Genomic DNA, 12,494 nt, shown 5'->3' on the forward strand with positions numbered 1-12,494 from the left:
TGACTTTTTTCCTCAGAATTGCTAGTTTACATCTCACAATTCTAACTTTATAACACGCAATTGCGACTTTATATCACGCAATTCTGAGATAAAAAGTCAGAATTACCTTTTTTCTTTTTTATTCTGTGGCAGAAACAAACTTCCATATTGAATGGATTGATTTGAACCAGGTTTCCTGATGTATTAAATATTCAATGTTAAAGTTATCTGGTCTTTAATAACATTCTCAAAACATAAGCACATTATTAATTTGTTCAGAGAACATTCAAACGTAACGTTCCCATAACGATTGCATAACCACAAAAAAAAAAAAAAAAAACGTTTTTATATGTTAAAGGTGCTGTATGTTTTTTATTTTACTACTACACCATAAAAATACTGAAATATGTTTGCAGATGTTTAGGAAACACGCTATTTTAACATCGCTGGAATGAGCGTTCCGTAGCGGAATGTCTGTTCTTGTTTTGATCTGTGTGACCCCGCCCACTGCCGTTTTACCCAATAGTATTTCGACACCCCCGTTGGCGGGAAACAGCGCGTATTGCATCCATGGAAACAGCAAATGAACTGGCCAGTGATCGCTGAATCTACCAGACAAAAACAAACTGTTTGTGGATTTACTTGTGAGAATATTACTTCTGTCCATTATAGTACAAGTGTACTGTTGATACGTTCACGTTGCAAAAGCATATCAGTGTGTGTTGTGTATTTTACAGTCATTCCGTGCTTTAAATTGCAAGTTGTCAAGGAAGTTGAACTCTCAGAAATGTTTTCTCTCATTTTCATTAGTTTTTCTTGTGGAATACATGAACATTTGGCTTCTCGGTTGGTTAAACAAGTGAAAGTTTGTTTTGTCATTTGCCGAGGGGGATCCCTGGTCTTTCCGCCCAGTGTTCATGTAAATATGGCCTGAAGTCACACGTGAAAGCCCTTGTTTTCCATAGCGACAAGCGACAACATGAAACTATCCTGTCACTTGTACAAACATCTCCACTTCATCTGGAATATAGCGAGTTTTCCTGGATGTGGATTATGAAACGAGACTGTAAATGAGCATTTGTGTAGTGTGCTGTGAATGTGACTTCATCAGTTTTGCCGCCATCTTGTGGTTTTGTGTTTATGTGGGATGCATGAATTCTATTACTTTTGGTTTAATGTGAATAAAGTTTTCTCACTGTACATCATTAGTGTTTGTTTCATTACAACTAGTCAGATTAGGTCAGGAATTAAGATGCAATTATCTGTAAAAAAAAAAAAAAAAAATGCTTTGAAATAACATTAATTGTCAAAAAAACATGAATAATAAAAATGTGATGTGTTTGAAGTTTAGCCTAAAAATTCAAATGGGTAAATCGCTGGGCCATATAATAAGTTTATGTGTATATATATATATATATATATATATTTTTAGCCTATTTATGCCTTTTCATGATACATTTAGGGGGAGATGTCATGTAACTATCATGTAAATAATGTCACAATGCAAAAACACTTGGGGGTTAAATGAATATGATGCAACTTCTCCATTAATGTCACGTCAATCTTGTATTTTCTATAGTGATCTTCATAAGCTCTTAGCAAAACACCAATGTTATGAAACACATAAAGGCCTGTCACTCATGCCGAATCATGCACACGCGTGTCTGAAGGCATCTCGCTTCTCTAATGAACACAGATGGAGGAGCACGTGCTCGGCCTCGAGGCCAGAGGGTCGAGAGCAACACTGATGCATCATGGGAACATCTAGAGATGCAGCTGTAAGCTAAACTGGTCAGTTCTGATCTTGTCAGATCATGTTGGTTTAGCACTGGTTTGCTTTGCTATTTCATCATCCTCAGCAAGTCTCGAAACAACATCGCAGATACACACCACAAAACTGAGTAAAGGTTCACAAAATTAAGTTTATTTGCATAATAATTTACAATTTTGAATAAGAAAATGCATTTATTGTAAGATAAGGTCCAATGTGTTGTATAAAGGTCCCAAAAAATCCTGAATAATAGACATGTTGATCAGCATTAAATATTAATATACACGTGTTTAACACCTAAAACAAGAATGTTTCGCAACATAAACCGTCAGAAAATAACAATAAAGTTTGTTTTCCACTCCTGCACCCTAAGATAAATTGCTCGGATATATATGTATATCATATATATATATATATATATTACACTATAATATGATGCATATTCAAAAGAAGTGTCTTCTGCTCACCAAGGCTGCATTTATTTGATCACGAATACAGTAAAAACAGTAATATTGTGAAATATGTTTTCTATTTGAAAGAATTTATTTTAAAACACAATTTTCCGCATCATTACTCCAGTCTTCAGTGTCACATGATCCTTCAGAAATCATTCATATGCTGATTTGCTGCTCAAGAAACATTTATGATTATTATCAATGTTGAAAACAGTTTATTTTTTTTGTGGAACAGCATTTATTTATTGTGTGCATTTAGTGTTCTTGCTGAATAATTTTTTTATTTTTTATATATATATAGTAGTGTATGGCATCAATCATTCATAGTGAAAATAGAATTTAAAAACACTTTTTTGTATGATGTGTAAATACCATATTCACAAAGCAAGATACCTTAAATTCAAACCTAACTCCAAAGTATTTGCTTATGATTTATAGTTATTATTGTCATCCCTTCATAAAATCCCCTCCAATAAAAATAGCTTTGAAAACATCCTCTATTATAGAACTTTTTCTTTTTTTTATAACTTTTTCCTTTTCTCTATATCCCCACATGTTTATTGTTAAGTGTTATTTCGTTTTGTACTGAATTATAATTTGCAATATAAAAAAAGAGTCAAATAGAATTTAAATGAACAGAATTCCCGTATAAAGCCTGATTGACATGAATACAGGTGAAACTGGAAAAATGAGAATATCGTGCAAAAGTTCATTTATTTCAGTAATTCCACTTAAAAGGTGAAACTAATATATTATATAGACTCATTACATGCAAAGTGAGATATTTCAAGCCTTTATTTGTTATAATTTTGATGATTATGGCTTACAGCTTATGAAAACCCCAAATTCAAAATTAGAATATTGTGAAAAGGTTTTAGCGATAAGCCATAATCAAATAACAAATAAAGGCTGGAAATATCTCACTTTGCATGTAATGAGTCTATATAATATATTAGTTTCACCTTTTAAGTGGAATTACTGAAATAAATGAACGTCTGCACCATATTCTCATTTTTCCAGTTTCACCTGTATTGAGTTATGGATAGCCGTCTGTCGCGAGCCTCTGTTTATGCGACACCGGCTCGTCCCGCTCCGCTCTGTCGTCTTCTGCCATCGACATCAGCTGGAATCTCGGCTTGCTCTTCTTCTTGATCCCGACCGGATAAGTTGGGAAAAGCCTGATTTTGGGGTGTTTGTGCGGGTCGCACTCCTCTCTGGGCGCCGGCGCCTCCTGCTGGCCGGCCCTCGGCTCTCCCAGAAGCTCCCTCACTTCTCCCGAAGCCTCTTTCCTCAGGTAATGGTAGGGCTTCTTCCCACAGTTGTCCCGTATATTCCCGTTGGCTCCGTACTTGCGGACCAGTAGACCGATCAGAGACGTGTGTGTGTGGATGACGGCGATGTGTAGCGCAGTGTATCCGCCGTTAGACTTAGCGTCGATGTCCACGCCGTGTCCGCTTCTCCTGGAAACCTCAATAATCCTGCAGACCATGTCGGTGTTCCCACTCTTGACGGCCCAGTGTAACGCCGTGAACCCGGACGTGAAGTCCTTCTTCTCCGCGAGCTGAGCGTCCTTCAGCAGAAGCCCGTACACATGACTCCACTGTCCCGCCGCGGACTTCACCAGCCACTCGTGCTCCGCGGGGTCCAGCGGGAACGGCTCCGACTGCTCCTTCGGCTCATCCGCTGGTTTAGGGGTCTTGAAGTGTCTAGGAGAGTCGCTAACTCCTCCATCTGTGGTCGTTCTCCTCCATTGACGTTCTCGCTCAGAGTCCGTCGTTCCTGAGGGATTCCTGTGAGTCTGACCGATGCTTGCTTGAGGGATTCGTAAAGGAAGTGCACATGGTTTGTTCGTCTTCTCCGCTCCGTGTTTGTCATCAGACTTCAGCGGAACGGTGAAATTTAAAGACTTTTTCGGTGTAAAGTCCACATTCGTACATCTTCCCAGAGCAGTTTCTATTGGAGAGAGCGGTGCTTGTGAAGCTTCAGTCTCTGACTTCTTACTTTCTCCCTTCTCATCTTCCTCTGGATCTCCATTATCATCGTTTGAGGCTTTTAGCAGGTGATGGTATACTTTCCTCAGGACTATATACTTGGTGTCCTGGAATTCTTTCACATAGGCAATGTTGTTCACACACGCCTTGAAGAGATCTCGGTTCTGCTTCTTCTCGGCCGGATCACCGCAGTTTAATTGCTCTTTAAACTTGCTGAGCAGCTCTGAGTTTTTCAGCTTTCCTCTGCCTTCTAATAGTGTGTTTAAAATCGCCTCTTGGGTCAGAGCCATTTCTGAATTAGATATAAACATACATACTTTATTCTTTCTGTCGACTGAGACTCCTGGAGTGTAGCCACACCTTCACCTGTCTTCCGGAATCAACACGTAAGAATGAAGAAGAAGAAGAATCAGACGTGGGTGGGGGCGGGGCTTTAAAAAAGGTTTAAACCGATTATTTTAATTGAATTAAAATCTTCTCTTTTTTGTCAAGAAGATGGGTAGACACATAGAGAGTTACCTTTAAATTGTTAAATTGTTTAAAAAAAAATCATATCAGTAATAATGAATTGGCCTAATTATAAAATTTTAAAACGCTAAACTCAATAAATCAACAAAGTGCATGTATCGTCCCTGTGCGTGTATTTCGATGAACATTATGTACAGTTATGTCATAATTACTTGCGTAATTATTTATTTAGAAGCTCTATCTTGTCGGGTCTTGAGAAAAGTCATTCCTGAAGCAATTGAGTTTCCCATTGACAGTAAAAGAAGGAGTTTCCAGGAAGAAGACATATTGAAGGATTTTACGAAATTACGAATCCTAGTATGGCATAATATTGTCTCATGAATATTAACTCCGTCGTCTCGAGCTGCTAAACAATCATTCTGATTCGTTCAGTCATGATATCCTTTCAGTCTAAAAGACATTATTTTTGTATTATAATGATGATAAAAAATAGAGTACATTGTTCATTTCTTTATTTTATATGGCAAAATCTTCATTCATAAACAAAAGTTTGCAAATGGTATCTGTCCCATCCTTATTTTGACACTGAATTAATCTCACTTCTGAAATCTCTTCGTTATATAAATAATAATAAAAATCGCTAAGATAGCCTATATTGAATATTATGAAGAAATATTTAAAGAAAATACATGCACGTAAAGGCTTGTCTATTAATGTATGCTATATCAATACAATTGTAATGTATGCCTTTGTCATATCTCTTCGCCATGTCATCTTTTGTTTTTCATCGTTTTTGTATAATTATTTGTTTATTTTATGATATCTATATGTATTTGTATGTAATTCGTTGACAATGCTCTTATGTTATTGAGCATAAAAAATTAAAATAAATAAAAAAAGGCTCCGTCCGATCTCACGTAACCTAATTAATATTCAAATTTGTGCCTTTCAGCCAATCAGCGCAGAGCGTAACATTGCGTCATTTAAATTCATAAGCAAGGCCTTCACCATAGTAACGGTGGTAAATTCTCCAGCCCGACCACAGTGAGAGTGAGTGAGACGAAGGCAGGCAGCTCCCTTTTGCCTTATCCTCCAAACACACACATTCCTCATCATGGCGGCCACGGATGTAGACATATTTTCTGTAAGTACACTTTAAAGTCAATTTTTACTTCCGGAAACCCACTTAACGTTAGATGGACAACATACACGGTCTGTACAGGTTTATCTGAATTAGGACTAGCGCGAGCGCTACTCTCTAGCTTAGCCCAACGGACTCTATATTGACTATTCACTGCTTTACGGTGTGTGTGTGTGTGTGTGTGTGTGTGTGTGTGTGTGTGTGTGTGTGTGTGTGTGTGTGTGTGTGTGTGTGTGTGTACTACAGGTCAGATCAGGTGTATGATCTGTCTTTTGTGATCTTAATGGAGCTATATAGTGTTTCTGGTGAGCCGAAAGGGGTGTTGAACTTGTCTTTTCTCAGTCTCTTGATTGTTTGTTGTGAACATCTCTGTATTTACAGTACAGTCAACAGCCTGATGCAGTCTATAGTACACATTTACTATTTCAGTAGTTTGCCAGATTGCTTTTGAAGGCAATTCAATTCAATTCAATTCAAATCACTTTATTCATCCCCAAGGGGCAATTCAAATGACACAAGGAATAGCATATCTTCAACTCCACACAGCACATCATTACTAAAAATAAATAAATAAATAAAAAATAAGAATAAAAGTGGATATGACTGTTCAGTCTATGGCATGTTTAGCGCAGTTCAAAGATTTGGGGGGCGGATGGTGACTTGGAGTTTAATAGCAGGACAGCCCTGGGGACAAAGGTCACCTTCCTCCTCTGGGTCCTACACACTTGACAGCGAAGTCTGCGCCTTGAGGGCAGCCACTCAAACGTAGAATGCATAGCATGGGATGGATCACGGATGATCCTACAGGCAGTCTTCAAGGTTCGCTGTGGGGGCAACATGCTCCCTCTTTAAGCACTTGACATTGTGAGTGTTTTATACCCATAATCCCCATTGAAACAACACTGTTGTGAACTGTAAAGTTTGGGGCCAACATGAGGCCCTCAGTGTGAGATCACAGAGAAGAGTGACAGAAAGGGCGGATGAGGTGACATCTGATCGTCCCGCTGTCAAACTCGAACAATTCACGTGTTAATTATGGGATCTGTGGAATAGGTGGTGATTTACTCATCCTCAAGCCATCCTAGCTATAATTTTCTTCTTACATCCAAACACAATCAGAGTTATATTAAAAATATCCGGACTCTTCCAAGCTTTATAATGGGAGTCAGAGTTCACTCTTCCGCCAGATCTAGACTCGCGTATGCCCGTTACCGAAAGCCAGTGATTATAGTTTATAGAGTTGTAAATATGGATATTATCTTACAAAAACACATGGCTTCACTTCAGAAGGCATTTATTAACCCCTGGACTCGTATGAATTACTGTTATGATGGATGGATGAGCTTTAAATCTTAAGCTACCATTCACTCCCATTATAAAGCTTAGAAGAGCCAGGATATTTTTTAATAAATCTGTTTGGCTGAAAGAAGAAAGTCACACACACACACACACACACACACTTGAGGGTGAGTAAGTTATGTGATCATTTTTATTTTTGGGTGAATTAACCCTTTAAGCAAGGCTTCCTTGGTAATGTTGATCGAACCTGCTTTTCAAGGGCAAGTTCAAGTAGATTATATTTGTAAACTTGTGTTTTGAGAGACAGTTCAACCAGACGAAGATGTGCCGTGAGAACTGATCCATCACCGTCCTGGGAAATGCTCAGGGAACGACTTATTCACTGCTAATTTTGAGGAAGTGCTCTGGATTTGAGGGAAACTAGTTTGGGTTAGAGAAGAATAACTGTATTGAGCTGTTTACTGTAGTCTGTGGGGAAAGCTATAATAGTTTATGTGTGTTCTGTGGAAGTGAAACATGTGGCCGGTTTCATTAACCTCTCCTCTATATTAAACACTAGTCTGAGCAAATAGCTTGTCAAGGGGTGATTAATCGTACTTTTCGGATTTTTTAATGTACCTGACATGTAAAAAGTGCAACCAGTGTTAAAGGAAAAAATGACGCGACTAACTCGTAAGACTAGTCTAAGCAGTTTATGCAACTGTCCACTGGTGCGTTGCTTTCAGCGTCTCGGTTAGATGTTGTTTAACTTTAAATCCAGGAGAATGAATGAAAAAATGTAAGCGTGTTTCACAGTCAATGGCTTTTGATTGGAGCGTTGTGTGGTTTTAGGGGCCGTATTGATCAACTGCATTGAGCTGCGGACGGTCGATCCTAATTCTAATTACATCATGGGTTAAAAAAGCTTTAAGGGACGGTTCACCCAAAAAGTAAAATCCTGTCATCATTAATGCGTCCTCATAATGTTCTAGTAGTGACTCTATGGAAATGTATTATCAAATTGTTTCCTTTCAGTGAAAGAGGTGTGTTATGTAATGTGTACCGCGCTAAAGTCTCACTTGCACTTGTGAGGATAAATACGAGATTTTTCCTTTTTGTGTGAAGTACTAAATCTCTTTTACGGACAGATGAAGCCTATAATTGCACAACTCTTCACAGTTCAGTTCAGTGTTCTCACTGGAAGGGTTGGAACAAGACCGTCCTGTTCAGCATTAATTTAATTTAGTGTATTATACTCTAGTTTCAGGGCAGGGCTGGTGTAGTTACTGTTATTTAAAGCTATATGAGTTTCGTGATGAGTCAACGTCCTGTTCATGCTCAGATATCCCACATGATCTGACCACTGACATTAATAAACACAAACATCACATGGTTTGCGGTTAAGAGATGAGACCACTGATCTAAATGTCATTTATGAAGATCAGTGTATGAGACTTTGTGGCTTAATTTTCGAGGCGAGAGCATGAAGCTTCACTTTTACCCTGTGGAGCACATTGAAAAACTTCATCCATTAATAAAGGGATACAAGCAGACATTAACAAGGAGAACTATTTAATTTCTTAGACTACAAAAAGTGTTTCTGCTTCAAACTTTGTTTAATAATTATGTAATTTAACATGCATCACTCGTATTCATTGAATTCTCACGTCGAGCACGAGCTTCTGTTTATGTTCACTGACTGATCAATGTTTATATGGGAATAAACGCCTAAATTAAATCTGTTCATCATTTAAAGCCATCAAGTCAAAAATATTGACTAAAACACTCAATTCAAATGGATTAGTTGTATGATCTCTTTATGAATTAGAGGCGTGAAAGTGGTAGTTCATTACAATATCTACATTTGTGTTTCGACGACGGAAGTCTCATGGGTTTGGTTCGATGTGAGGGTGAGTAATGATATGTTTTTTGTGAACACTTTAAAATAATTATTATGTACACTAAGATATTTAGGCTTTTTATGACCTTAAATTTCATGAAACTGCTGGGACTTGCCCTGACGGGTGACGGCATTAATGATATGTTATCAGTGTAATTTATTATAAAACTTTACACCTGTCTTTTTACTTCAGGTTTAAAAGGAGTTTATGAATGCATGCACTGAGTGGCAGCTAGACAGCAGTGTGTGTGTGTGTGTGTGTGTGTGTGTGTGTGTGTGTGTGTGTGCAGATAAAACCCTGTTCAGCGCAGATGCCACCCAAATCTCGACCATCTGCATTCTTCTCCATACCGGCCCCTCCTCCCGTCATATCAGATGAGATGCCAGAGAAATTTCCGATGAGGGTTGTTTTGTCAGTTTGCTGAAGCGGACACACACACACACACACACACACTCAGGTGTATGTGGGGGGTGAGAGTTTGGCTCTTCTCCACTGGCACTGAGTTCCCATCTGCCTTTAACAGTCTGTGTTGTCCTAGACTCCATCATGGATTGTCCATTGGATGGTGTCATTGTTCCCTGCAGAGTTATTGTTTTAAATCATTCTTATTAGGGATGCACCGATATGAAGGTTTTGTCCGATACCGATAAACCTTTATATTTCAAAGCCGATAACCGATATATTGGCCGATAAATCTAAATCTACATTTTTGCATAATATTTGAGAGCCTGATTACAAAAACAAAAGTTTAACTATTAAATCTTGTCCCAAGCACACAATTATAATGTTTTTTTTATAATTTTATGTAGCCGATATGACAGACTTGTGCTGTGCGTGTTGAACTTTACTGTATTTTCCTTTTTTGAAGTGATTACAATCATATTTAACCAATTCAAAGCCATCATGTTGAACAGTGCGCATCTGAAGCGTCTCAGCTGGAGGAAATAATACATTATTCATCGACTTTAATATATCGGCCAAATCTTCTTATCGGGCCGATAACATTAAAAATGAACATATATCGGGCCGATACCGATATAGTGGCCGATATATCGTGCGTCCATAATTCAGCCACTGGTGCAAATGACGGAAATTAATTTCTAATCTTAAAGTGTTCATCCTAAAAAAAGTAAAAAATTCAACCCTCATGGCATTTAAACTAACTGAGTTTTTTGATACAGTTGAAGCCACTGTCATTATTAGCCATTCTGTGATCTATTTTGAAGCTCATTCATTTGAATAATTATTATTATCAAATGGAAAATTGCCACTGGTACATTATTCAAAATATCTTCTTTTGTGTCCTAAGGAAGAATAGGCTACATCTTAAGTCAGTGGTGTTTGGAATGATGACAGAGTTTCCCTGTTGGAGGAATTATTTCTTTAAGTGTTTTTGGATGGGGCGATTCTTTCGCATAGAAATGCATGGAATGTTTGCTGATGTGCGCACAGCTCTCAGTGTGTTCTGTCAGTGTGTATCATGAATCAGGCCTGTCACTGTGAGGGCGGGCTGAGAAAATATTGTTCTAGGGCCCGAACGCTGCTCCACTTCCTCTTGATCTACTGCCCCCCGAGGGGAACAGTTCCCCCTGCGGCCGGGGCGTTTACTATCGGCCCCTATATGGCCATTGTTCAAGCCTTCCCAAGATTTTTCCCAGACGGCATGTTTTCCAAAAATGCTTTCAGCCATTTCCCCTTCTTCACCTCCTAATGTTGGATCTCCCCTTCAGTGCCTCTGGGTTGAAATGACACTGGGTGGTAGGGGGTCGGTACAGGTTTTTCAGCTAGAATTCCTTTTTTGTGTGTGTGTGTGTGTGTGTGTGTGTGTAACACCAGCTGAATTGCTGCTTCCCTCAGTAGCACTCTCAGTGACATCATCCACCAAATATGTGCCTGCATTGGGGGAAAGACGGAGCCAGATGAGGGAGGAGCGCATTGATTTCAGGACTGAGTTTTAGGGCACCCATTAGTGGGATTTTAGATTTGTCTGGCTCTGAATTACAGGACTTTTTTGGGAATGCTTTGAATGACTGATTGTCTGGAATGGACATGACATAAAAAAAATCTCTTTTCTATATGCATGCATTTTATTTTTTAAAAACATTTTGACCTAATATGTTTTAATGTTTAAGTCCTTCTGATGAAATCATAGGCATCTCTCTCATCATTTTATTCGAGCCCGTTCTCATCCTTTGGCGTTATATAGGTGACGCCATATGACATTTCGTTGAAATACTACGCACATGGCACCCTTTAGCGTGAATATAACATGCAGTGTGCGTGCCATGTGCGTAGTATTTCAACGAAATGTCATATGGCGTCACCTATATAACGCCAAAGGATGAGACTGTGTTGTTTATTCACATTAACCCCACCTCTTACTAAAAATCAACCGCCTCATCCAATGTGTAAATGATGCATAGAACCAAGTCCCCACAATTTTTTCTGGTTACACTTTATTTTGATGGTCCACTTTAGACATTCTACGAATTATAAGTAACTTGTCAACTAACTCTCATTAGAGTAGACTGCTAGGGTTCGATTAGCAGAATAGGTTGACATGTAGTTGCAAAGTTACTTCTAGTCAGAAGAATGTCTGTTGAGGAGCATCACAATAAAGAGTTATTAGATATTAAGCAGACAGTCTATTAATACTCTATTGACTGACAGTTGACATGCACTTGCAAAGTTGCTTATAGTTAGTAGAGACTGTCTAAAGTGGACTATCGGAATAGTGTGACCTTTTTTCTTTACGGCAATCCATTTCATTCAGATGCGTGTCACAATACAGAAGGGTTTTTCAGTGGCTGATGCCAATACAAATAACTAGAGAGGCGAAAGATTGCCTTTTACGTGAGCCTTATTTCAGTCCATGGTCTAATTTGTCTGATTCCTTCACAGAATGAAGAAAAGCGTAACCTCAGCCTTGGTGGTCATGTCGGCTTTGACAGTTTGCCTGATCAGCTGGTCAGTAAATCAGTGACTCAGGGTTTCTGCTTCAACATCCTCTGTGTGGGTAAGCAACTCTTAACAGCCCATTTAAACTGTTCACTAGCTCAATGTCAATGCTGGGATAGTATGATCTTGTAGTGGAGATGCTAATCAGTCATTCTCTTTTCATTAGGAGAGACGGGCATCGGCAAGTCTACATTAATGAACACCCTTTTTAACACCATGTTTGAAAACGAGGAGGCCAGCCATTACCAAAACGGTGTGTACCTGCGGCCCAGAACGTACGACTTGCAAGAGAGCAACGTCCACCTAAAACTGACCATCGTCGACACGGTGGGCTTTGGGGATCAGATCAACAAAGACGAAAGGTAAAGTAAAATACAAAAATGCCCTGTACTGTTTACACCAACGTCAGTTGCACTGAGAAACTGATATATTCAAAACATACGAATGAGTCAAGCCTCACAAGCCTGTTTATACAAAGCAGTTTGTTCATATTTGAACACCCACATGCTGAAAACTCATAAAAAGCTTCAATTAAACGCTCTTGTCTATGGA

The 12,494-nt window shown here is 38.8% G+C and overlaps 1 protein-coding gene across 2 annotated transcripts in view; it reads left to right on the forward strand.

The window, feature by feature from the left end:
* The first annotated feature begins 5,661 nt into the window (after positions 1-5,661).
* The window catches only part of septin8a (septin 8a), a 33,711-nt gene continuing 26,878 nt past the window's right edge, over positions 5,662-12,494 (forward strand). For both annotated transcript variants that reach the window (XM_056263519.1, XM_056263520.1), the window contains exons 1-3: positions 5,662-5,808; positions 11,886-12,000; positions 12,109-12,304. In XM_056263519.1, the coding sequence (XP_056119494.1) occupies positions 5,779-5,808; positions 11,886-12,000; positions 12,109-12,304 (341 nt within the window). In that variant the 5' untranslated portion in view covers positions 5,662-5,778. The remainder of the gene's footprint in view (positions 5,809-11,885; positions 12,001-12,108; positions 12,305-12,494) is intronic.

Source organism: Rhinichthys klamathensis, unplaced genomic scaffold (assembly GCF_029890125.1).
Source record: "Rhinichthys klamathensis goyatoka isolate OS25496 unplaced genomic scaffold, OSU_Roscu_1.1 h1tg000207l_1, whole genome shotgun sequence".
NCBI classification, from domain to species: Eukaryota; Metazoa; Chordata; class Actinopteri; order Cypriniformes; family Leuciscidae; genus Rhinichthys; species Rhinichthys klamathensis.